Source organism: Podarcis gaigeae (assembly GCF_964106915.1).
Source record: "Podarcis gaigeae genome assembly, chromosome: 2".
In the NCBI taxonomy this organism is placed as follows: Eukaryota; Metazoa; Chordata; class Lepidosauria; order Squamata; family Lacertidae; genus Podarcis; species Podarcis gaigeae.
The window spans coordinates 46,130,288-46,158,143 of NC_139679.1; the positions used below are offsets into that span (position 1 = coordinate 46,130,288).

The 27,856-nt window shown below is 39.8% G+C and overlaps 1 protein-coding gene across 7 annotated transcripts in view; it reads right to left on the minus strand.

The window, feature by feature from the left end:
- The window catches only part of GABRB2 (gamma-aminobutyric acid type A receptor subunit beta2), a 108,562-nt gene that overhangs the window by 42,449 nt on the left and 38,257 nt on the right, over nucleotides 1-27,856 (minus strand). For all 7 annotated transcript variants that reach the window (XM_083719337.1, XM_083719340.1, XM_083719339.1 and 4 more), the window contains one exon: nucleotides 15,229-15,311. In XM_083719337.1, the coding sequence (XP_083575463.1) occupies nucleotides 15,229-15,311 (83 nt within the window). The remainder of the gene's footprint in view (nucleotides 1-15,228; nucleotides 15,312-27,856) is intronic.

Genomic DNA, 27,856 nt, shown 5'->3' on the forward strand with positions numbered 1-27,856 from the left:
TGATCCCTGCAGAAAGCCAGGTTGAACTCACCGCCTATAATCTAATAGGGCAATGAATCCAACCCTGTTGTGCAACTGGTTTCCCTATGGGGAACTGGGCCATGCAGCTGATTCTTAAAGAAAGCAGCTCTTCTGCTGCAGTTCCCAAGCACCCAACAACCAGCTGTCCCGCCCCCCCATTGAACCCTACTGAAGTATCGTACATATGTCAATAAAAGTTTGAGAGTCTGACATCTCAGCATAGCAAGGGAGGCTGTAACCAGGTGATCTTGCTTATTCAGTCTGCTGTGCAGGTGTTAAGCACTGACTCAGAGCTCCAAGGCTCCTGCTCTGCCTTCTTATGATTCGTTATCTTTAAATCAGACTTCGACTGCACAGCGTTTCAGGAAACTCATTCCAAAAGAGGACAGCTCCCAAGTCCTTCACATTGGGGACATGGCTACCATACTAGGGTAAGATTATGGGATAGCGTGATCAGAAGAAGAGACTGAGGAATCTGGTTCTTGAGTTCTCAGTTGTTCTCTTTGCAAATCTGGAGGTCCAGTTAGTCAAGAAGAAGTGTGCTAAGACTCCTGAGTTCAATTTTATATATGGGGTGTATGGTATATCCAGATTTAAGTGAGAGAGGGGGGAGACAGATAATACAAAGCATTATCACTACTTTCACAAATCCATACCTTTTTTTAAAATAAATAAATAAATATTAAATTATGTTCCTGTGGAACAAACTGTGCCGGATTTTCAGCCCCAGCTGGAATCTCCCTAGTGAGCTTTACTATACCTTCTGGCTAAAAAAGGCTTCCTAAAAATCAGCCAAATCCCTGAAGGAAAATAAAAGGATTTAAACATAAGCAGCTGCCCTATGTTGCTTGACTAACAAAATTTAAAGAAATGTGTTCTTAAGAATCCATGAACTGAAAGCCTAAGGCTAGCCAATGGTCCTTTTCAAGAATGGTCAAGTGGACTCTGAAATAAAATAATAAAGCATTCAGCCAGCCCACACCTTCTGGCCATTTAACAGCCCAAGATAAAATTGAGCTCAACCAAAGGAGGAGTAGTATAGCTAATTCTATTCCATGGAGCAAATGTGTCACCGAAATGTTGAATATAAAAATGAAGACAGACATTCTAAAATGTGGGGGAAATGGTTTCAACATGCATTTTCTGTATTCTGAGGAATTCTGAGGAACACATCCAAAGTGATACTTAACCTCCTGGTCTTCCCTGCCTGCTTGCTGTCTCAAATTATGTATGATGTCTAAGATAGACAACAGTTTCCTGCTTACTAATTAAATGTCTCCTGTTCAACACTTCCAGTAAGGAAATATGACACTAAGGTATAGTGCTTGCAAAATGATCTCACACTGGAGGGACATGGGAAGAGCCAATATTGACTTTAGCACAGAGCACGCTTGTCATCTAGTGGTTAGAGCGATAGGCTAGAACCTTAGAAACCACAGGGTTCAAATTCCCACTTGGCCATTAATTTCACTGATTGATCTTGGGCCAGTAACTGCCTCTCAGCCTAACCTACATCAAAGAGTCATGGGGAAATAAATGAGGAACAGAGAACCGTATACACCACCCTGATCTCCTTGCAGAAAAGGGTGGGATATAAATGCAATACATTAAATAACAAACAAAAACATTATAACATGGGATCATTTGGATGATGTCCATGAGCCTGACAGGCTTAAAGAGAACCAGAGAGAAGGTAAATTTTGCATGCCTTTTTTGAGCCACAGCAGGACCAACCATGTTTATGAAGTAGGAAGACTTAAAAAAACCTTTGCCAGACAAGGGTGGGGGTATGTGACTTATTACAAGCAGAGATAAAATATCTTTTATCAAGCTTTCTAATGGAGAGTGGATTTGTTGACTGGGAGTTTACTGTTTCCACCTCATATGTCAACATTACCAGCTACTGGGTTTCATAGAAAACAAACCTAAGTATTTGCTTGAATACATGATTGTCAACATTCATAATGTAACTTATGGAGAACATATTGCTTGCCACATTGTATTTATAAATCCAGCAATCTGTGTTGATGAGGTTCAGGAAAGAGAGTTCTTCGGAGGAGCTGCATCAGTGGTAACAAATGAGGCATTACATTACCTTCTATCACACTATCAGCATCAACAGCTGAGATTTAAGGGGCTTCTGCAGAGGGTTGGAAACACTTTTTCAATTATGAAATGGATGCAGGCCACTTCTGAAGGAGGCTGCAGATTACCTCTGACAGCACTAGTAGTATAATCCAGTTTAAAGCTATACAGACTAGCCATGGAAGTAAAGTCCACCAAACTCAATCGATCTAATTTCAAGTAGACATGCATTGCACTGCACTGTAAGGTGCTATGTGAAATACATGTATGCATTTAACGTAACCTTTTTGCTTTTAAAAAACAGCCATTCAGGGAGGGGGAACGAGCATGGTGGGGGAATTAAACTCCCTACAAGCTACAATGTTGATGGATCCCTGGCCCCTCTGCTATTTTCTCTTGAAGGGAAACTCTTGCAGAAACTGTAAAGTTAAGTAATTATGTTAGAAACTGACTTTTAAAAAAATATATATATGCATATTTGTAACCACAACCGTGGGAGTTTGTCCTTTGTCTTCCTTGTCAGAGTTTTGATTTTGACATTCATTCAATACCTTCTAACTTCTGGGCATCGTAGCTATGCCATGTTCAACTTATACACACCATTCTTGCAAATAAAACTTTAAAAATGTGAAATTGGCAAGACTTCCCCCTTCAATTCTGCAGCAGTCTTGGTAGACTTTCAAAGCAAAATGAGCAAAACATTTTTTTTAATAAATAAATAATGAAAGCCATTGTTTTTGAAATGGTGGCATGATCTTCCTTGCTATAGAATCATAGAACTGGAAGAAAGAATATCACTGTGAGCACTAATCAGCTCCTCAAGATTACAGGGATTTGAGTTCTGTCTTCCTCCTCCTATGAATAGGATGAGCATTACCAGCTGAGGATGGACTGTCTGAATGTGAGGCAATTCTCAAAAAATTAAAATACTATTTTGTTTTTTATTCTTGTCATGTTTCAGGATAAATATTCATTTTGAGATAGCCCAGCCTTTCATCCTCCAAAGGACTGGAAGAAGCAGAGCTGTTAATTCACAACAGCAAAAAAGTTAACAGTCTTTGCCATAGCAATTTGGAAAGACAGTATGTGCCAAGTTTATATTCCCATGATACTGCACCATATGCATTTTGTAATTTCTGAAAGCTTGTAAAGTTTCCTACTGAAGTAGTCGTGTTACAACTTGCATGCCAATATGCTCTAGCAAACTTGCAATGGCATTTTCTCACATCAGTTACCATAGTTTAGGCTGATAGGAAATGACAACTGCATCCCCTAGCATTGCTAAAAGTTAGATGAAGCCTTGGCTGAATTCTCTTAAATGAACTGCTGTTGTTGTCATACATAAACTAACTCATCACTCCAGATTTCATAGATCTAAGGCATGGGAAATGAGAATATTTCTAATGGCAGAATGCAGCTACATTTTCATGATTCATACAGACTTTGAACATGCTGTATTTGCAATACAAACAAAATACTGATTGAAAAGGACAAAAGTAACTTTGGATGGCACAATGTGTTCATTCTGTGCAAATGTCATTCCAATCTAATAAATATAAGATTCCATGTGGTTTAGTGTTTCATTATATTATTTCATAATCTTCCATCCAATGAAACATTGCCTTCCTTTACACTATCAGGGTCTCTTAACGATCCAGCACTTTGAGTTGGCACATGCAGTGCTAATCTCCCACATGTTTGTTACTGGAGGACATGAGGCCACAACTGGGAGGCGCTCATAGGTTAGTGCTCCCACCCAGGGGCCAACTAAGCAGTTGCAATGACCTGTGTGATTATGTCATCTTACAAATTGCAGTAGATGCATGGACAACGTCATGTAGGTGCACTGATTAATAGAGAATACCACCTTTGTAAGAGCCTAATTGTGAAACGCTGCAGACTCCCTAAGTAGCTTCTCTGAGCCTTCCCTGAACTAACATTCTGCTACCTTCATTAATTTTGACACTCCCATTCCAAGGACCAACCGAAGTGGTGCAGCACATGACACCCCCTCTCCAAATTAAGATAATAATAATAATAATAATTTTTATTTATAACCCACCCATATTATTTTTTTAAAAAACCCATAAGACATAAAAAAATGTCCCAATACAGGGCTGCCTTCAGATGTCGTCTAAAAGTCAGATAGTTGTTTATTTCCTTGACATCTGATGGGAAGGTTTTCCACAGGGCAGGCGCCACTACCAAGGAGGTCCTCTGCCCAAGGCTGGTGTACTTATTTTTCAATCTGAGCCTGATAATCCCACATGTGCCTCTTTGGTCGCTGACAGTAAAAGTGCAATCATTATAGATCTGTAGCTTCTAGTGTGGTGTGCCAGCCATGACCTTGCCACTGCCCTGCCCCACTCCATCTAGCACCATCCAGGAAAGCTGCAGAGATGCCGGTGTTGGGAAAAGCAGTTCTGCACCACCATACAAGACACTACTGTTATGAACTAACTAATTAGCTGCCCATTCAATACATCTAGAATCAGCTGTCCTCCCACTCTGTTTGACGGAATGGCCAGTGCTACCCATCCTCCTTCCCAGCTCCTCCACCTAGTCACGGTTCTCAAATGTTGAACGAAAATCCTCTTGATAGGGACCATAAGGACTAAACTAAGCATGACTGGCAAGATCTATGATTCAGATCTCCCAGCAATGTAATCATAATTTAAAAAATAGTAGCTGTAGCATGCCACCAATCAGATTAGCACTGTGGCACTGGAAATATCGTTCACCTGATAAAAATTATGCCCCTTAGCTGCTAGTATCTCTACAGAGCATATAGTATTTTGGGGGGTGGGGGACAATTTTATTCACAAAAACATCACCAGTGGGGTGGGGGAAGGGCTAAGACCCCTCTTCACCAACATTACAGTCCTAAGGCCATTCTCACCACAGCTGCTTTGTTCACTGATTTAACCATCTCCTAACCACAAGTTTTGTCTCCCATGTCATTGCAAAAACAAGATTTTTTTTTAAATGACTACTAGTAGTATAATAATGCTTACAGTAGGTTAATCCAAACAATCTGTGATCAGATATTAGAGCCACAATGAGAGATGGTGAGAAAAGGATTATTTTTCTGCTTTTAAAATATATTTTTTCTCCTGTTGCCCAAAGTAAGAAATTAGCCCATTTATGCAATTCTACTGGATGACAAAGTTACAGAAGTGGGAATTTGGACTGCAGCAATTTTAAGCTGAGCTGGCAGCACTTTCAACAAAAGAAAATACTATGATTAGCAGATTTCATTATTCCATACAAAAATAGCTGTTCAGTTCTAGCAGGTTTAAATTCTTGTTGCAGCTGTTATAACAACTGGACATCTTCAAAGCCTGAAATTCATCATTTTCCCATGCCAGGAGGTAGGGGTTATTTATACAGTCATTTACAAAGCTAAGTTATTGGTTCAGAAGCAATGTGTAATGAATGAGGCAACTCGGTTTTCCTAAAAGATTTTGCAGAAATACCTAGGGTACTCAGCCTCCCTGCTTCTCTAGAGGCAAAAAGTATAATAGGAATGAACAATACCTGTTCTAACCTAACATGAACTTGCATGTTTTCTAGTATGGGTCAAGACGGGAACATCTTATATGATGTTTACTGGTCTGGATCATAAAGAATCATATATTTAGTTAAACAAAATGTCTTAGACATGTTGAATGCAATGATAGTGCATTATTGCTTGGTGAATATGAGACAATGGAATATGAGACAAAGACCCACAAAAAAATTATCTTTCAGTGCAACTAAAGACATAAAGATTGACTAGTATTAGTTCTGAAATGCAGCAGAAACTCCAGGCAGTACTTTTTTTTTTTGGAAAAGAACTGGAGAATGCCTCTACCAGCATGCATTCACTCTGGGATAATCCATTTGCCACTAGTGATGCCAATAAATCAAACTCCCAGTATATTTATTTTGAAACTTTTAAGTATGGATTTACTAACCCTGCTCCTAAACTGGACACAAAGGACAGCCAATGCGTTACTTAGATAATCTCAGAATTCCAACAAACACAGCCTATACTCATGAAGATTGATGCAGTTCTCCAATATATAAAGTTTGCTATTTGATATTCTATCCAAGGCACACTAATTACACTTCCTCACTTTTTCTTAAAAGCAGATGTCATTTGCTAGATTTTTAGAGCAGATAATGAACAGCAATGAACATACACAGTGTCAAGAACTGCTGTCAGGAACGTTTGTAAATTTTTGATCTTATGGATACGTTCAGAGTAGAGCCTAGTACCTTCGGTGAAGAGTTATTTGACAAATGAAACAAAGGCTACAATTAACTCTCTCCACGGTTTCACACAGTGAAAAATGAACAGGACTCCACATGCTTCTGTTCTTCAAAATGCAAACATGGGTATTGTTTTGTAAAATGTCTTATAGAGCAGCAAGATAACACATTACGTATCTATATATATCTACAAGCAATAACAGAAATTTGGCATTCATGAGTGTTGCACAGCAGATCTAAAGTATCACATTTTAACCAGAAATCAATATGACAGAAATCAATACCCCTACTTTCCTGGAGCAAGCCCCACTAATCCCATTGACACTTTCTTCTGAGTAGGCATGTATAGGATTACACTCAAAAGTAAGACCCAGTGAGCCTACTGAAACTTATTCCTAGGTAAGTGTTATAAGATTGCAATTTTGTTTTAAATCAAACAAAACAAAAACATTTCAAAAGACAAGGAAGGATAAAAGTGAACAGCAGTAACAAAACTTTTTCCACTGAAGAATGGCTTTTTATGCTTCATACTGTACTTTTATTTAGATGTTTCTAATTACTCTGTAAGCCACCTTGAATCCTGGTTTAGGAAAAGGCAGGGATATTATAGAATCATGGAATCATAGAGTTGGAAGGCACCCAAGGGTCATCTAGTCCAACCCCCTGCAAAACAGGAATCACATCTCCTCTCATTCTCCTCTTTTCCAAGCTAAACATACCCAGCTTCTTCAACTACTCCTCATAAGTCTTGGTTTCCAGACCCTTGACCATCTTGGTTGCTCTCCTCTGCACACGTTCCAGCTTGTCAACATCCTTCTTAAATTGTGGTGCCCAGAATTGGACACAGTATTCCGGATGTGGTTTGACAGTATTATTACTATTATTATTATTAGTAGTAGTAGTACTTTAGTACATATATGTAAACACAACATATTTGCAGACAATGTTATGCAAGTCAGATATGTATAAACCTAATTGAAATAACTCTTCGCAATGAAGAAGAATCACAATATGCACGTTTTGTACTTTGTGATCTGAATTCCAGTACAAACTGCAGTTTGAAAAGCTACTTTCTGAACATGTTAAAATGCTCACATTGTATACAGTCTTTTCATGCCACTGGAGCAAGTTAGAATGCACATCGGAGAAACCACCATTTTTTGAAGACATGTCCCTCCTTCCCTTACAGCCTCCCTCAGTGTGGAAATGCCAAACATCCTTAGCAGAACCACGGTCATTCTCCTATATGCATTCTGAGGTGGTGCAGTCTTATGACAGAATTGCGACAACCATCACACGTTTGAAACACCTCTTATTTAAGCTTGTTCAATACCTTGGAAAGGATAGCCAAGGGGCTGTTTTTACTGAACAAGGATATCTATTTCTAGCAGAACAGGAAGTATTCTTCAACACAAGGAAAGCATTTGAAAAACATTGTTCTGCAGTCCCCTTGAGTGTGCAGAAAGCTGTAAAAAGAAGGGATCTGTCAAGAAAACCTTTAAACGAAATGAGATTGCATGTAATCTTATGTGTGGTATAAGAAAATGGGGGGGGGGGGACCTTAGCCTTTGATTCAAAATCTCTTTCATGTTCAACTGCTAGAGGAAAAGGTACTTCCCAGGGCAACTGCCATTCAGAGAATTTATCCATGCACATTTGCTCTCTATGTGCCACAAATTAATTTTATTATTCTCAAATTTGTTTTTTTCAATGAAAGCTATTTGTTTTATTTGAAAATGTATCTAGTCAAAACTATTTAGTGCGCTGTTTATTATCATCATTTCTGTGGCTATTATAAACTGTGAAACAAATTAGCCTTTTAGTGTGCATATGTGGCTGTGCATTTGCTTCTTCCTTCACAATTGTGAGCAATCAAATCAGGAAGTGTCCAATCAATCATGGTTCCCATTTTGTCTAATCTGGGAAATTATGCTTGCCAGCTTCAGAAAAAGTCAGTATATTAAACACAAGTTTGAAATTAGTTTTGTTAATAAAAGGTATGTGGCATGTGAACATACAGATTCTACTTTTAGCTGTCATGACAATCACCCATTGAAAGGCTTGGCCTTCATGGATTTGCCTAATTTTGTTTAAAATGCCAGCACTAAATTCAGTGCACAGTACATGTATTGTATAAATATGTGCTTTTAATCGTTCTGAACATACAATCAGTTCCATTGTATAATGAAGGTCTAGCATTATGACAAAAATAGTTTCTCTTTATTCACTACCTATATGGTTGCTAATCTGGTACATTTCTGTCATGCTTCCTCCTCCCCTAGTTATCTTGTTCCTAAGCTAGCCACTCACCCAAAAAAACACTAGTTTAGCCTTTTCTCATAGTGAGATACTCTATCTGGATGATCAGGGGGTCTCTAGTTGGCCATTTATTTATTTATTTATTTATTTATTTATTTATTTACAATCTTAAACAAAAAATAAAGTATACATCTTCTTTTACTAGGTAAAGGTCAAGGGACCCCTGGCCATTAGGTCCAATCGTGACCAACTCTGGGGTTGCGGCGCTCATCTTGCCTTATTGGCCGAGGCAGCCGGCGTACAGCTTCCAGGTCATGTGGCCAGCATGACTAAGCCGCTTCTGGCGAACCAGAGCAGCGCATGGAAATGCTGTTTACCTTTCCGCTGGAGCGGTACCTATTTATCTACTTGCACTTTGATGTGCTTTCGAACTGCTAGGTTGCCAGGAGCAGGGACCGAGCAACGGGAGCTCACACCGTCGCGGGGATTCAAACCGCCAGCCTTCTGATTGGCAAGTCCTAGGCTCTGTGGTTTAACGCACAGCGCTACCCACGTCCCTCTTTTACTAGACATGAGTATAAATCTTATAAATGAAGCAACAACCATATACAAGTAATACTCCATTTGTTAACAAACAAAAAACTTTCTTATTCCTTTTAGTGAATTTTCCATTATGGTTCCAATCTCTCTTCTTTTATGGGGGGCGGATGGACCTTATCTGCTGACTTTAGGCTTTTTTTTTTAATCTAGGTCACTTTTCATCTATTGCTTGAATTTATTCTGTCCTCATACCTCTCTGTGCTGTGCTCCATCACATCTAGCTTTAGGTTTTCATATTTAGCTGCTTTCTCCAGCCCAGTTTGTTCCTTTCTTTCACATTTCAGCTGCTGTTTTGACTTCCTTACTCAAATCCTGGCAATTGACCTTTTGTTCCCCTTGGATTGTGATTTTGGATTACTTTTCTGGTAAATAATTATTGGCTCCAGCATGATTTGCCGTCCTTTAGAGCAGGGACAAAGAACCTGTAGCCCTCTCAGAGCAAACCATACTGGGCCTGAGAGTCAGGGTGTGACTAAAATACATGATGACTATTTACATTTGTTGTGGGAGCAGATGTGCACCCCTGAAAAATACCCTACTGTACCAAGCGAGGAGACAACAGAACTCAGGACCATGCTGAATAACTAAGGAATGACTAATACCAAGATAAACTAAACCTAAACCCCTGAAAATAACCTAGCGTAACTGATTTTAAAGATTGTGTTGAGACCATTTTTAGTGTGCTGTGCACCCTAAAGTAAAGCACATAATCTATGGCAGAAAGCAAAAAATGGCCTAATCCCATGTTTCCAGAAGGTAAAAGTGCTTGAAAATGTTAGTAGTTGAATTTTGTTGTTGTTGTTATGCTGGTTTTTCTGTTGCTAAAAATACATTGTTATAACTTCCGAGAATGATCTGCCATTTTAAAAACAAACAAACAAACAAACAAACAAACAAACAAACAAACAAACAGCAACACACCCTTACACCTTATCCAGGATACTTTGTGAGCAGAGTAACTTTGTGAGCAATAGAAGCTGACAGGAGCCAATGAAGCTGACAGGCTTATAACTGTGTGTAAGCTGCATGGTACCTGTTACAACTGTCTTATTCTTTCATGGCCACCTATGGTTTGATAATACATTTCTTTTTTAAAGTGACAGAAAAAGAAGGAGAGAATAAAAATTCTACCCCTAGTCCAGTTTCAGCAAATGCACAATACACGTTGAGTAGTCTGTGAAATTGTGGGGCTGTGTCATGGAAGTTAATCCTACAAGGGTTAATGAAATGGATGACAAGTCTGAAATGTAGAACTGCCACAGTCCAGAGCTGCTGGCCAAGGCATGTGCCTGTGTGACACCATATCTTAGAATGAACTAACAAGGTCACTAACAAGTGAAGGCTACTAGCTTGCGTCAGGGTAGTTTGGAAATTATGGAGAAAGAAAACCACACCGTGTGAACACGCCCCTTGCAAAAAGAACTGCGGCACAATTTCCTCAATACGCTTTAAAAAAAATGCACCCTGCTGTCTCCATGGCAAGTCTTTACCACAGAGAGATTAAAGGATGCTGAAAATAAACAAATAATATCTGACCAATTTTCCTTGTGATATGCAGTTCCTACGTTTAAATGGTGGGAAGCCTTTTTTTTAAAAAGAAAAACTTCACTTATCACAGCAGGTATTTCTTGACTGCAAACAGTCATATTGCACAAAAGTAGTATGCGTGCGGGGGGGGGGGGGAATAAAAGAATCCTAGGAAATAAGAGTACAAGCAAAAATAAGCAAACCATTTAAAACTTTGTGGTAATTCTGAACAATGCAGTAGCCATAACTCACCCAAAGGGGAATTAAAGTTGAGTATTGCAATTCTGAAAATTCAAAATATTCCAGAAAAATCCTATTGGCCTTACAAGAAAACAGAAAGACAAACACCAAAGTGGGTAAGGGGCTTCTGAAAAGATGCGTGTCCCTCATGAAGCAATAACATGGTGGTTGTAAAGAATATAGAGGATTAAGTACTGTACTATAATGGGGATGAGACAAAGATGACTCTGAGACAGAACTCTTCATTACATAGATCACAGCATTGTGAGAAACAGGAAGAAGAAATAAACTGTTATCCTCAAAATCATCATCACATCATTGAAATCAACAGTATGAGTGGGACATGATTAGCTGAACGTTTCCAAAATCATCTTAAATAATTTTCTGGTTGTATCTGATAGCTACACACCATAGTTTTTACATATGGATGGTGTCATCTGAAAACCAGTATCCAGCAATTCCTGGGTTTCTTTGTTTTATTTATTTATACATTTAATGAGAGAAACCGGTGTTCTGTGAACTGCAGAAAAACATCTGTTTGCCTCTGGCACAGAGGCTCATTTGTTAACACCCAGCTAATATTGGAACACGGGGGGGGGGGGAGTTGGTGGAAAGGGAAAAGTTTGAATTGACGAATAACATAGAAATAGATTTTGTCCACTTAATAAAATAAAAAAGGAGGGAAAGACCAATGCATGCACTACAATTCTATTTTTCTGGGAGAACATGTCCCAAGGCTCTGCAGTCAGGGCTGAGTTATATAATATTGAAAAGAAAAGTGGTGAAGGACATAGGCAAGAGTGCAAAGAAGACTGGGAGCCTGAAGGCATGGGAACCAGGGATATTAAAACAACAACAACAACATTCATGTAAACAGGTTTTCCCTCTTCCACTGTCCTCAACCCACTTACACCCCTTCCAGAAATTGTTCCTGGGATAGTACAGGGAGTGAAATTAAGATGGAGGAAGCAGTTGGTATAAACTGGGTCCTCCTTATGTGAAAGGAGGAGGAAAATGAAACCAATTCATTTGGCAGGAATTGGTGCAAGGCTGCTGTGGAGGAAAGGAGGAAACAATGGATAAGGGCACCCAGGGACTAGGAAGATTTGTAAGAAGCCCAAAAATTTGCTCAGCAGCAGAAGATGGTGGGGAGGGTAGTGGAGTTGCCCTGCAGGTTGGGGATGGGCAAGGTAGTGGCAAGGTTGAAGGAGCTCTGGGTTGGTGACAGCACCATCCAGCTGCATCCCAGGAAGTGTTATGTCACTGGGAGGCTGATTTGTTGTTCCCTAACGCAGGTGGCGCTGTGGTCTAAACCACAGAGCCTAGGACTTGCCGATCAGAAGGTCGGCAGTTTGAAACCCCACAATGGGGTGAGCTCCCGTTGCTCAGTTCCTGCTCCTGCCAACCTAGCAGTTTGAAAGCATGTCAAAGTGCAAATAGATAAATAGGTACCGCTCCGGCGGGAAGGTAAACGGCATTTCTGTGCGCTGCTCTAGTTTGCCAGATGCGGCTTAGTCATGCTGGCCACATGAACCAGAAGCTGTACGCTGGCTCCCTCGGCCACTAAAGCGAGATTAGCACCACAACCCCAGAGTCGTTCGCGACTGGACCTAACAGTCAGGGGTCCCTTTATCTTTACCTTTTAACGTCAGGATACATTAATCAACAAGAGGCAGGCTAAAGATCCTGGCTTGTTATGAAGCAGTAAGCCATGCTCTGTGTTTGGATGTAATAGAAACATGCTACTCATGCAGAATAAATGATGATAAGCCAGCAAACCTGGCTTACCATGATGTGCAAATTTCATTTCTGCTGTATATCTAAGCCAGCAATCTGAAGGATCTGAAAGCAAGGACAAATGTGCATAAGCACTCTTGCTTTTCCTTAATTTAAACATTTTCCTATGCTGTGAATTCTGATCTCACCTTCAGATTACCTTGTTCTAGTATGCCAATATTGTTATAAGCAACTGGCACTAATTTTTATTTAAAATAAATGGCTTGTTCTACACTTACCCAACCAATCCATTCATCCATATACCTGCCTACACACTTCTTCCCAGGTGTGACCCTGGAATAAACTACAGGAATAATAGCCATCTATACTTTCTCTCTAACTAATTATAGAATTTACTTAATTTCTTTCTTCTGTGTTGTAGTGCCATTTTTGTACCTTCAAGTGCCGTTTCAATTGTTTTTCATATATCCTAAATGTGCTTTGCAGAAAGCAATTTTAGGGCTGCCTTATGACCTAATTCACCTACACGGAAAATATTGCACTCCCTTTACACACATATACTTTGCACCAAACTAAATGAAATGTAAGGCATTCCATCCTGCTGATACTATATAAAAAAGCACAAAGCTGGCAATATGTCTTATAAATTGTGCTAGTACTTTCTCAGACAGATATAAGTGGAAGGAAAATTTGCCTTCCCATAGTATTTCATGTTGCTGTTACTAATTCTGGGTCATTATTGCTGAACTGGAAACAACCGCAGAATATTGAGAAATCCAGGTCACAGGGAGGAATTCAACATCATGCTATTTTGATCGTTCTATCAGCTCCTGCGTTTTTGCTTACCAGATGGAACAAGCACCCTCTTCTCCTCCCTGCACACTGGTCTGGGGGAATATTCTGATCCTCCAAAGTGGATTAGAGGAGGAGACACACAGGAAGAGGAGAGAGGAGGGAAGTCCCATTGCATTAATGGGAGCCCTTGGGTTGGCTTCTGGTAGTTCACCAGGTTATATGAATCTGGGCCACAGTTTCCACTAATATAATTCAATGGCTTCGTTTTTCTCTGTTTGCTAACAATGCACCATTGCTAGTTATATATAACACACACATAATTAATCATACATGTATACTCAATAAGCAAAGGCAGCAATTATTAATTATCCTTAAATATTACAAGTAAAATACTGAAAAATGCATTGGGTAGGTTAAACATGAAAGTTTGGTTTCATGGCAGGATTCAGCATCATTTGGCCAATTAAAAATAATAATAATGGGGGGGCTCATCAATTCAGTGCCACACGGAACCATGACACCACAGCTCATTAACAAACCACAAAGGAGTGCTTAGAATGCAGAAGGAAGGGTTGGAATTCAAGCAATAGTGGATGGGCATAAACTGTCAGCTTTGTATTAAGGCCTAAACAACACACACACACCTACCTTTAAGGTCACCCAGCACTAGGGATGCTTGAATCTGTCAATTTCAGAATCTCTCAGTTTCTCAGTTTGATTGGTGATTGATATCACCTATTGATTGGAAAAATGAGAAACTGAGAGATTCTGAAATTGATCTCTCTCTCTCTCTCTATATATATATATATATATATTCACCAGCATTATATGCTACTTTCTCCTAATATACACATTTCTGTATTGTATGCAATTTTGCCTTATACAAACATTTGTGTTTGTGATTTTCATTAAAATATGTGTTTTTATGCCATTTTGTATGTGAAGTGTGAATTTTGAAGGGTGGCCGTATTTCACTTCGCTTATTGTTTCAAAAAGTGCAAATCATGTAAGATTACATTTAAATGCAAACTGAAATGGAATCCATCCCAGTTCCTCTCCAGCACCTTATCCTCCTGCATGAGTGCTTCAACAAGCATACCTAATCAACTGAATATGTCAACTAACTTGCTGCACACAATGCTTACTTATAAATTTATCATTCATGTTTTATGTTCTTGTGCAGAAAATGCAGAATTTGCAGTATAAACACTGGGGGGGGGGAATCAAATATATGAATCAGTACAAAGAGGCAGGAAATAATAATTAAAGTAAATACACATGATAAAGCAATCACATTTGCACTGGGAAGCCTAATTACAGTGGTACATACACCATCTACTTCAGTGACCAATCTAAACCCTTCATTTAAAAAACCCTGAAACAAATAGCAATCCTGTTCAGCAGCAGAAAAGGATAAGGAATTGATAGTAATCCTCATGCTCCTCGCATGAACTCCAAAAGACATTTGAGTGAGACTTTTAAAGCTGAAAATTGTCCATCAAACACACAAAATAAGTTCCTCTAATCCTTGTGCTACAAATTACTAATCCATCTGGAGAGCTAAATTTGTTTTGTGTGTTTACAAGGATCTAAATGTCATCAGACACACAGACAACTAGGTTAGTAGCATGTGGGTACAGGGGGAAACATTAAACGTCTGAATCAGTTTGAGTAAGTAGAATTTACAAAAAATAAAAATAATGTACTTACAGCTCTCTATCTCCAGTGTGCAGTTCTGTTCATCCAGGGGGTATCTTCGTAGATCCATCATACATGCAGCTGTTGTTGTAATTCTAGGAAAAAGCACATACAAAAGCTAGTTTTGTGGATTTTGTTCAATCTGCTTGAAATACAGGCAGATTCTCAAGGTCCAAGAAAAGTCAAGAAAACAAGCCATATTTGCAAGAAAACAATCAATATTTTTGCCTGATTTTAGAACAAGCTGAATGCCATTTATATTGCTTTATGAGGCATTAGTCTTTTTTAGTCAGGATTTCACTTCCAGTAGTCATAAGCCAATGGTGGGTGGGCCACAGGCAAAAAGTGGGAGGAGCACTTACCTTACCTTTGCACAATAGCTATGAAAAAGAAATAGGTTTCTACATACACGCACACACCCTTCTATCCTCAGTCCAGGTAAACAAAAGGCATCATCACAGTTAAATGACACATTCTAGCCTGGCAAAAGCACTTGGGGAGGGAATGCAGTATGGTAAGTGAGAAGTATGGTCTGGGAAGGAAGTTTGGATGAAAAATAGTCCCTGCTAAATGCAGATAATTATAGAACATCACCACAACGGGCCACCATCCCAAAAAATGGTCACACAACTTGTGGTTGTGTGAATCATTCTTTAGGCTTCTGAATCTCAGATGAATTAAAAACCCAACAAGCAAGTTTTCTGGAACCAGTTCCTCTCACATACTGGGACAAAGAACGACGTACATTGAGACAGAGCTTTTTGTACAGCACCATCTCAGAAGAGCATGATGTCTCATGTATCCTGCAGTCTGCTGGAAAGATGCAGAACTGTCCGTGACTAATATTTCTTGCTAGTTCTGCCAGGGAAAGGGAAAGGAGTAGTGAGAGTGAGTAACTTCTGTGAAACCCATCATGAAGTTGTGTAGCCCTTTGGTGCTGAAACACCACAGCCAACCAAATCTATAGAGAAATTACCCTTTTCTGGCCTTTTATCTCTCACAGAAGCCATGGCTCTAGCACCTTTCCCCCCCTTTCCCTTTCCTTAAAGACTACAGCTTGGTCTGAGGTTTTGAATTTTAATAGAAAATTCTAATAATTGTATTTTTCTTCACAAACACAGCTTTCCTTACCCACACCTAATAGGGTGTTGGCTTCCCCACTTCCACACAAAAGAGTATATAAACATATGGCAAACATTCTGAGATAACTTGTCCACAAAATATGTAGAGTAAGGTAAGTATTTAAAGTTCCTAGTTTCCTACCCACCGCACCCAGCAGAAAACAGGTATGCAATCAGAGGACAGATTTGAGTTCCTCATTAGCAATCTTCAGTATAAAATAATTTTCTGCACCTGATTTCAGACTTTTATTAAAACCCTTATCAGAAGTCTCCCATGTGCAATGACTAAGCTCTGGTGACTCTCGTGTCTGAAATAGTTACAAAAGCTGTGCACTTGTAGCTCTGCCCAATGTTCACTTCTGCTTCTTGGAAGCATGCCTGCTTTGTGACAGTTGGAAAGGCTGGCAGCAGACCCAGTTATAATATATGGAAATCTGAGGACAAAACTGCCTTGTGATTAATTTCTCTCCTGCACGGAGAGATCAGCTTTGAAGAAAAATGGTTATGGCTTTTAGCAACAGTATTTTCTTCTTTTCTTTTAATTTGCTGCCTGTTGTGAAATTCAGGATAATTCTGTTTCCAGGTCCCTTGTGGAAAAAATAAAATAAAATCAAAGCTTCCCTTCTACTTGGGCATAAAGATGAAATGGGGCATTTTAAGAACCTTGAATTATAGTGACATAATCCCCGCTCCCCAACATGTGAACTTTTCAACAGATTTGGGACTTGAAAGTACTTGGTCTAGCTTGTGGGGTGGAAAAAAATACTGCCACAATCTGCTATTCTTCTGCTTTGTTTTGTTTTGCTTCTGGACTTTTTCAATCCAGGTGAATGAAAGAGCTTGTGCCCATGGATGAAATAAAGCAAAAAAGAGATGTTGATATGATGTTTCACACCATATCTCTTGGTTCATGGTTGGAGAAGGGAATTACAGTGTGCAAGCTCAGATGTTAACAGCAATGATCAGAATCTTATTGACCATGAGAATCATGTGATACCAGAAATCCAATATACTGTCCTTGCCTGCTCTATGAACACCCAAGTGGAGCAGGGTCTATGAGGCACAGTGAGGCGACCACCTCAGGCAGCAGAGTCCACTTGGGGCAACAGACCCCAATGTCAATCTTGCTTTCCCTTTGCCTTGTTCCTGATGTAGATCTTCCCTGATCCCTTCTTCCCTGGCATGGAGGAGGGACGCCATTTTGGAGTCTGCCTCAGGTGCCAAAATGTCGTGGGCCAGCATTGATGTGGTGTAATACAGCATCATTGCACTCTACATATAGAATCAAACTGGGGATACCCAAGTTCAAATCTCTACTCAGTCATGATGTTCACTGGTTGAATTTGAGCTAGTCTGTTTATCTCAGCTTAAACTATACAATAGGGCATGGCTTGTAGCTGCAGTTCTTAAGAACTGTAGGAACTGTAGTTCACCCCTCACACTGATACAATTCCCAGCACCCTCAACAAACTACATTCACAGGATTCTTTAGGGGAAGCCGTGTGCTCTAAATATATGGTGTGTATGCAAACTTCTTCTTCACCTTTTGCCTTGTTTCATCAGCCTTCTGCATTTTTAATGCTCACATCCACTTTTACTATCTCTTTCTGCTAGATTGTATTGGCCTACATACAACTATTATCGACTTTAATCTCAAGGAAATAAATGTTAGATGGGATCGTTTTATTCATCTATCAAATTAGATTACTGCTATTTTAAGCACCCTGCCAGCAAATGGTGCTCCTCAGTACAATTTGTTCATAGAATTTATTAAATAAGTTACTTTACTTTTTTAAATAAAAAACTAGGCAGGGCTGTATCAGAAAGTTTTTAATGTCTTATATAATGCTGTAAGTCACCCAGAGTGGCCGGGGAAACCCAGCCAGATGGGGTATAAATAATAAGCACTATTATTATTATTATTATTATTATTATTACTTCCAAACTTTCATGGCCCTCTTTTGTGTGTCTTACAAATAAAATAAAAATGAAATTGAAACCAAAAGACATTTTGGCTAATGCAAAAATTGTATGCCATCTGCAGTCTGTCCTGCTACATAAATACAGCACAAACCAGCATCTAAGTGGTCACTTCTTCACCATCAGTTTCAAGCTTAAACTCTTTAACCTTACAATAAGCACTCAGGTGACTGGCATATTTCACTGTGACTCCAGTCATTGAAACAAAAGGTCTTCTAAGCTAGACAGCTGCAGAATCACAATTTGTAGTCTATGTAGGAGGATTGCTGTGATTCTATGATTCTATAACTCACAGAAGCCACAGTACAAACAGAGCATTTGGCCATAACACAGAGGAAAGCTGAGAAACAGACACATAATTGAGTTAAGAATACAGTCTATCACTTGAGTGATTTTAATAAAAAAAACCAGCTATAGTTATGGGGTCATTAGATGTGTCTGGTGTAGGAGTTGATGGCCCTATGTCAAAACTCGAAAAATGTAGCTAGACTAGGAGGCAGCTCATATGTTTAAAGAAATGGCTGAATAAATCTGAGTGATGTGCATGCTTCTTCTTTTCCTACACAAAGAGCTATGTGAGATTAGGACTAACTGTTTGGGCCAGCACATCTGCTATTAGTTACCTACCTACCTACCCATGTATCAAATTTATATCCTGCCCTCCTTCCCAAAGGAGCCCAGGGCAACAAACATATCTGTAATAAAAGCACAATGTGTGTGTGCACGCGTGTGCACTCACTCACACTCACACACACACACATTTTAAAACTGTTTAGAAATCTAAAAAACAATGAAGCACAATAAAACATGTCTGAATAGGCCTGTCAAAAGATCTTTTCAGAAACCTAAAAAAATGTGATGCCTTCAGGAAGTTCCAAAATACAGGTGTTGCCACGCTATAGGGAAACACAGAATGGACACTGAACAACATTTGTAGAAGTGCAAGTTCTGCAGATTGAAGTGATCAAGTAGACTTAAAGTAAACTCTGCACAAAAATTCTACAGAACCCCCCCCCCTGTACAAAATGATGCATTTTATTGGTTCGAGATCTCATTAAACAGCTGCCACTACATCTCTCTTTAATATTTTTTAAAGTCTGTTTTGATAAGGATAGCACCTTGATGTGGAAATCACTTGGTATACATTACCCTCCTTAAAGCATCACTACCATTAATTTAATAACATTCTAATCTTACTTTAATTTCCCCCCACTGCTCAATTCAGTACTGAAGTCCATAAAAAAACTTCTAATGCTTTCACTTGAATTGGAAAGTGCCTCCTCTGTCCACTATCCATTCCATAGTTCTTTCTATCTTCCTTACTGCTAGGACACTGCACATTGTCCCAGCAATCTTGTAGATGACAGATTTAGATTGTATTGAAAATCAGATGAACAGATGAAGCTTAGAGGAAATTAAATGAGGTTAAACAGGCAAGAAGTGATCAGATGAGACAGATGAAATCTCTCACTCCGTTAGCAAATAAATATACAAAAATTGCAAACAGAACATTTAACATAACTAATGCAATTTTGTGGGGTGGAAACCCTTATTTTTTAAGGCAGAGAAAGAAAGATGGTCGAAAAAAATAATGGCATCTTAAGCGTGGGGACATTCCTAACATTTCAATTTCCTGCATATTTTGTGGCTGTACGTGTAATCTTTCTATCACATTTGTTCATAGTAAAAATAATTGCTGAGAAAAGTGTTGGGGAGTAGGGATTTGAACACTATTTATGAAAAAATATATATTTATTAAAAAAATTACAATGACTTATATATGTTGGCAGGAATGTGCAGTTCATTCTGGGACAGACCATCTTAAGGAGAGGCCATAAAATGGGTCACGTTAGGAATAATACAAAGCCAATTGGATTTCTTTATTTTAAATAGGTTGTAGAGAACAGGATGACGGAGGTGGAAAACTGCAGCAGCATCCTGAATACAGTTTCAAATTCAAAACAATGTAGCTAATCCAGGGACACCTGCATCAAATCAAGAAGAGGGGCATGCTATGTGAGAAATAATGCCTGAAGGGTTGAAAATGGCAACAAAGATTCTAGGCTGCCAAATCTGAGTCTTGGAGAGCTGGAAAGCTCGCAATTCTGCTTGGACAGAAAGGGACATGAACACAGACTGGGAAAACAGATAGTGCCCACCTCAGCTCTTACCCAAATCAATTCTAACCCACAGTGCTATTTGTGTAGAAAAAGAGGTGCTGGACCTCACAATGAATGCCTCCATTGTTCTCTTATAATGGCAATGGTGACCACCTGAGAGGTGCTGGAACTGAGTTCCAGTGAGAGCCAGTGTGGTGTAGTGGTTAAGAGCGGTGGACTTGTAATCTGGTGAACCAGGTTTGATTCCCTGCTCCTCCACCTGCAGCTGCTGGGTGACCTTGGGCTAGTCGCACTTCTCTGAAGTCTCTCAGCCCCACTCACCTCACAGAGTGTTTGTTGTGGGGGAGGAAGGGAAAGGAGAATGTTAGCCACTTTGAGACTCCTTAGGGTAGTGATAAAGCGGGATATCAAATCCAAACTCCTCCTCCTCCTCCTCTTCTTCTTCTTCTTCTTCTTCTTCTGAAAAAATGTCCTGCTTACCCAAATACTTGCCTCTTACCCAAAGAAATCCCAATGCCTCACTAAAATTAGCAACATACAACTTGAATGGCTACAGGAAAGCAGTGTCCTCTGTGCCCTTTAGAGATTGCTCCAAAATGCTGCCACTGGAAGATATGGAATTGCATGGTTCTTGAGTGACCTTTGTACATTTATTGATGTTTGCTGTACTGTGTTTTTTAAGAAAGCACTCCTATAAAATAGTATAAACTGTATTTTATAGGAGTGCTTTCTTAAAAAACACAATACAGTGGTACCTCGGCTTAAGTACTTAATTCGTTCTGGAGTTCCGTTCTTAACCTGAAACTGTTCTTAACTTGAAGCACCACTTTAGCTAATGGGGTCTCCTGCTGCTGCTGTGCTGCCGGAGCACAATTTCTGTTCTCATCCTGAAGCAAAGTTCTTAACCCAAAGTACTATTTCTGGGTTAGCAGAGTCTGTAACCTGAAGCGTATGTAACCTGAAGCGTATGTAACCCGAGGTACCACTGTACAGCAAAGATCAATAAATGCAAGTTTAAAGCGGCAAGCTGAAGTTCCTATTTTTCGTTTTCTTACTTATGCATTGGCCTACGCAATCCGCCATGGTTAGGCTGGAAACTTGTATGTTGGGCATAGAGAGCCAAATAGATAAAAGAATCCTCTGCTACTGGTTCAGAGTCCAACAGATGGACAATACTAGGGTACCAAAAAAAATGCCTGATTGAGCTCGCGAATGGATTGCCCCTTAAAAACTGGGTACATCATTCTGCTCAACTGATGGGCAAATATGACCTCTCAGGGATCCGGGCTCAAAGAACTTCCCCTACATTCTCAGAATATTTTTAAAAGGGCCACAAGGGCAGTGGTTACTAAAAACGACTTAAACTCCATGTACCCATCCACATGCGCCCCATTATATTTTAAACTTAGAGAGGCCCATGAACATACATTTTCAATGAACTGACTTTTGTACAACTCCGGAAAGCTGTTACAGAGTTACGATTAAATACAATAAACTCTGCTTATAGAGATGGGAGACATACCAGTAAATGAACGTGTTTGTATTAGGGGATGCCCTGAATTAGAGGACCTTACACATTATATCTTACGTTGCCCCTTATATAATGAAGCAAGAGAATGGTTTTTGACACCTATAATGACAAGGTCCCCTGGCCAGAATCCTTCTGACATGATTCTTTATCTCCTCGCAGACATAGATAAGCATATGACCTGGCGTGTAGCACTTTTTGCAACTGCTGGCAGGAAAATTATAAAAAAAAATATAACCGAGATAGCTATCAACTGTAAAGGAGATGAATTTAATTGACCCCATCTACACCAAGCTGTATTTTTCTCATTAAACTTTGTACATAATTGTCTATTGTATTATTTAATGTTACTTTTAATATATTAGTGGCCCTGTGGTGATTTTAGCTTATAAATTTTATTGTCTAATGTTTCAATTTGTATATTAAGGAGTTTGTATAGCTTTGTGCAGATTAGGTCATGTTTTGACAATGTAAATATTTTAAGTTTTTGTATCAAACTAGTATATATTTTATTGAATAACATTGTATGCACTGCAGCAATCTTTGGCTATAAGCAATAAACTTGACTGACTGACTGACTACTTATGCATTGATAAAACTAACTCCAAGCTCCAAATACAGAAATGGCTGCTTGGAATATACCGTACATGGGGATAGTATATTGAGACACTGGGGAGATAATGATGCAATGAAAGAATCCAAGAAAAAGATCATTTTTAAAGGATAGAGCTTATCAAAAGAAGCCTACAGCGCTGACTAAATCCTCTATTTTCTGAATTGACTTTGTGAGAGAATGTTCTGTGGCACTGGCTACATGACGTAAGGACTTTCTAAGCTGTGCTAATGTGGTTCCCAACCTGGAGTGAATGGAGGCTTTAGTTCTTGTTTTAAAAAAATGGTTATGTGTATGTAGTTAATCTCATTCCCACTTTATTATTATTTTATTAAAAAAATAAGTAAGGCTACAAAAGCCTCAACATAGAAGTATTCCTATTTTTCCATACACATCATTAAGTGTAATTTTGTAGTTCAATTATTTATATTTTAATGCTATCCCATTTTGAAATTGCAGAACAATCTGCTTCCAAGAAATCCACACACCATATAACTGAATAGGAACATTTATAGCTTTTCAGCTGAGTGCACAACTCATTGAAATTCTAACAATAAAACCCAAAAGGAAACCAAACGCTCCACTCTTTTGAAACCTGGCCAGTTCCCCCACCTTGCTACTTAACTAAAGAAATATGAATGCCTCTCTAAAATTAGAAACATATATACAATTATTTCCCTCTTAACCAAGAGGTTTCATCGTACCCCACTCTATCCACAGTATGCATCCCTCTCTTTTAGCAACCTTAACTTTCCATCCAACCGTCCCTTCTACCCTCTTAACTATTTGACTAGCTAATCCTACCAGGTGGCCATGTTTATAGAATTCCATTCCTCACCCAACTTTTTCAATCAAGCTCGAATTTTCCAAAAGATTCTAACCCTAACCCTAACCCTAACCCCCCATCCCCTAAGAAGAAGAAGAAGAAGGAGTTTGGATTTGATATCCCGCCTTTCACTCCCTTTAAGGAGTCTCAAAGCGGCTAACATTCTCCTTTCCCTTCCTCCCCCACAACAAACACTCTGTGAGGTGAGTGGGGCTGAGAGACTTCAAGGAAGTGTGACTGGCCCAAGGTCACCCAGCAGCTGCATGTGGAGGAGCGGAGACGCGAACCTGGTTACCCAGGATTACGAGACTACCACTCTTAACCACTACACCACACTGGCTAAGAAAAAGGCCATGTGCAAAATTTTCTCTGAGCCAGCCCATTATTTTTTGTGGCAGCCACCATTTCCTTCTACATTGCCTCAGAATAACACTACATTCTGTCCAACGTTTTCAAGCCCCAAACCGGGACCATGTGTCTTCTGGGACATACTCCCGGGTGAGTCATGTGACCCATACCCCTTGCTCTCACCCCCAAAAGTGGGGGGAGGGAGATCTTGCATGGCTTTGATAAAAGTGCTTATTTGGTGCAAGAGCACAGCATGAGAGATGACAGCACCCAAAATGGCCACTGTGTGTGGGGGAAATAGAACCTTTTTTTCCTGGGGTGCTTGGGAGGTATGTCACTTTGGGCAGGATGAGATTCATCCCTAGAAGCCCTGCACAAAGGCTCCTGCTTGCAGAATGGAGCTTCCTTCCTTCTCCCTGTTTCCAAATTGGTTTTTTTTTGGGGGGGGTGTGGAGTTCAGGAAAACTCCCAGACAAACAGCGGGCAGGCAGGGGAAGGGGATCATTTTGTCGGGCTAGCCAAAATGCTTGCCCTGACAGAACAATTGCCTGAGTGCAATCTTAAGTTCATCCCTAGGTCTGGGAAACTGCGGAGAATACAAAACAGAGGCCAGCCGTCAACACCACAGCTACTGCAGAAGCAGCAAAAGAAAAGAAAAACTTGGGGAAGAATAATAAAGCTGTGCTACTGCCACTGCTCATGATGATTCCCAACTGTGAAAAACTGTTGGAGAATTTCTCTTCCCTATGGAAAAACTCAGTCACATTGTCCTCAACTCCCTCCGTCGCAAATAAAGTGCAGAATGCCGAGAAGCCTTCTGCTCACAGTTTTACTGTCAACAAACCCCAAAGTGAGACATCACAGCAAAATGAAATAAATAAAATAAACCCAAAGACAGGAGCATGAGAGCTGCCAAGTCATGATACAGAGGAAAGTGACAGGTATAGTCCCTGCATCCACCTGGGGGGCAGAGCCCACAGAAAATGCTGTTTATTTAAGTCTTTGAGCCACAAGTCTTCTGCCACTAAGCACATATAGTACTAAACCCTCAAGATCATGACACAATCCAGAATACAAACAAAAGCCACTTACATGCCGAACAGATAATTCACGTAATCAAGCCATACTCAGGCTTTTAAGGGTCAACAAAGCTGCAGCCCCTGCCCTACATCATATTTATTATTTTAGGGCTACTGCTGTTTTTATCGTTTTTATGGATTTATGTTTTACGTTAGAAGTTAATATTTATCATTGTCTTAAGTTTTGAATGTAAGCTTACATTTTTAAAAAAAAGAATTACAAAGGAGTAGAATTTTAAAAAGAAGCATTCAAGGAATTAAGAATCTAGAAAACACTGACCTATTTTAGAGATACAAAACAGCAATGCAATGCAATTATCCTTCCCAATCCTGTCTCTTATGTGCGCAGGCAGGGTTCATATGGCTACTACAACATTATAGAATTTATATACCACCCTACATCCATACAACCACACTTCTCTCTCTCTCTCTCTCTCTCTCTCTCTCTCTCTCTCTCTCACCCCTAGCTTTAAAATACTAACTTTAAACTATTTTCAATGGTGCTTGTGAGCGTACACTGACTCTAAGCCCTCCAGCAGGCAACACCTTCACTGCCCTTCCACCTGCTGATGCTTTTGCACAAGCTGCCCACTAAGGCTCTTCATCGCCTGCCCTTCCCTACCAGCACTTTTCCCTACCAGCTGCCTTTATTTAGCCACCCTAATGCATGGAGATAATATACTTAGGCGTTTCACAAAGCTGTCCACAAAATACCTTGCCAAAGACTCCTAAGTAAGCTTAGCAGTCATGGAATAAAAGGAGAGGTTACCTTGTGAAGCAGGAACTAGTTAAACAGCAGGAAGCTGAGAGAAGGAATAAAAGGCAAATTTTGTGCTAGGGATCATTAGGAAAGGAATTGAAAGCAAAACTGCCAATGTCACAATGCTATTATACAAATCTGCGATGCAACCACATTTGGACTAGTGTGTATGGTTTTGGTCGCCCCACCTCAGAAAGGATATTGCTGAGTTGGAAAAGGTTCAGAAAATGATCAAGGGGAAGGAGAAACTGCCCTTTGAAGAAAGGCTACATAACTTGGGGCTTTTTAATTCAGAGAAGAGGGGAGTCAAAGGCAACAGGATAGAAGTGTACAAAATCTTGCATGGCATGGTGAAAGTGAAGAGAAGCATTTCTACCTCTCTCATAGCACAGGAACACAAAGTGCTTGGTGTTTTGGCCCCCCCCCCCATTTTATCTTCCTTTGGTCTCAGTAGGAGGGAGAACAAGGGGAAACCCAAGGGGTAGTGTACTTAACCCCCCTCATCCAGGGGTCCATTGGGGTAACCAGATCAAAAGCCTCCCTCAATCTACTCCAGTGCACCCTCTCTTCTTCCCCCTGCTGTGCAGAAATGCTAAATCAGATTTTCCATAGCTCATAGGAGAAGAATGAATGTTCATATATTTGCAGTGTAATCCCACACATCTACTCAGAAGTTAGACTGACTGAGTTCAATGGGGCTGAGACTCAACACAGCATGTATAGGATTGCAATCTTATTCTTTCAAGGTATAGGAAGGCCACAAACTGAGTGCTAGAAGGCTATGCCTATTACAAGCCCTGAGAACATCAATTGTTTTGCAAACAACAGTTTCTAGTGGCTAGTGCCACAATCAGGCAATTCTAGCATCTAGCATCTATTCTGTTTTAATGCTTTTTTTTTTTACAGTGGATGTAGTTCTTTTCCTTCTGGTTTGATTTTTTGACATCTCCCTCTGGCCCTGTAGCATATTTCCCATCTGTTCATACAGATGGCACATTCCAGCAAAGTCAAAGAAACTGGTGTCCCAACATTCCAATATATTATGCTATACTTGTATGGGCATGTTGAAAAATACTGGGGAAAGGAAGCCATTTCAACTTTCTCAGGAAAGTTAAAGAAAAAATACAAATACAGAAAATTGATACTGTAGCTATATGGCTAATTACCCATCCCACCCGTTTGCTCCCAGTGGCCTTTTGTAACTAACATTAGAACAACAAGACTATCTTGCAAAGGGGCTTCAATTGGTTAGCCTCAAAGCCAAGCCTTTTGTGACTTTCATCCATATTGGGAGTCTTCGGACTGCCTCTAAGCTTCAGTTAGACTCCCTGCCAAGGAGAAATCTGCAAGAAGACTTCTCCAGGTTTTGTCTCTTTGTAGACAGAGCTGGTATAGTTGGGCAGATGATTAAAAATGCAAGCTGATCTTCCCATTCCATGCTTGGCATAATCATAAATATATAATGTGGTCTTTGAGCTTTTCAAATAGAAGGACATTGGTAGCAGAAGCTTACACAAGGACTTCTGCTAGCACAAATGGGTCCCCCTTTCACCCCCCATTGCAATTGACTTGTGGGTGTTGTGAGAAGCCCCATAACAGCACAAGGGACAGCAGAGGAGGGGGGTAGAAGTGGGATTGTTGTACCCAGCAAGCTGAAAAGCTTCTGCTTTGCAGAATAATTGCTATAGCAATTTCCTCTCAGTTTAATTCCTCCCAGTATAAATACTAAGAGCAGAATTCTAAGCTTGCTTTCTTCGCTGTCAGACCTGCTGCGTTTAATGGGACTTGGAATGCTTCAAGACAGGTGTTTCTTGTGGGATGGGTGCTCCTCACGCATGACTTTTTTCTTTTTCTTTTTTTGCGGTATCCATACAACATTGTTGGTACAAGAATGCCAGCCCGTATTCCACCCCCACACTTACACTTTATAAGAAATAAATTAAGTAAGTTTAAAAAGAGAGGAAGTCCTGTGGCCAACAAGACATTTGCATTATTAAGCCCCCATATGGAAGTACCCTAATTCTCAAGCAACTGTGTTTGCAATTGGAGCCTAAGTGTTATGATTTTCTCCCAAATATGGAATCCTACCAAGATGCAATCTGGTTTTAAAGTTAAGTTTCAGGAGACACTAATTGTCACATAAAGTAGCAATCAGTTCTCTAATCATCTTGCATAAAGTTAGTCATCCCTCCTCCTGGATCACACATATTTGCCTCCTGCTGCCTTTGAAAAGGTGGGTTGGAAAACAGATTCCTGGTTTTCTTC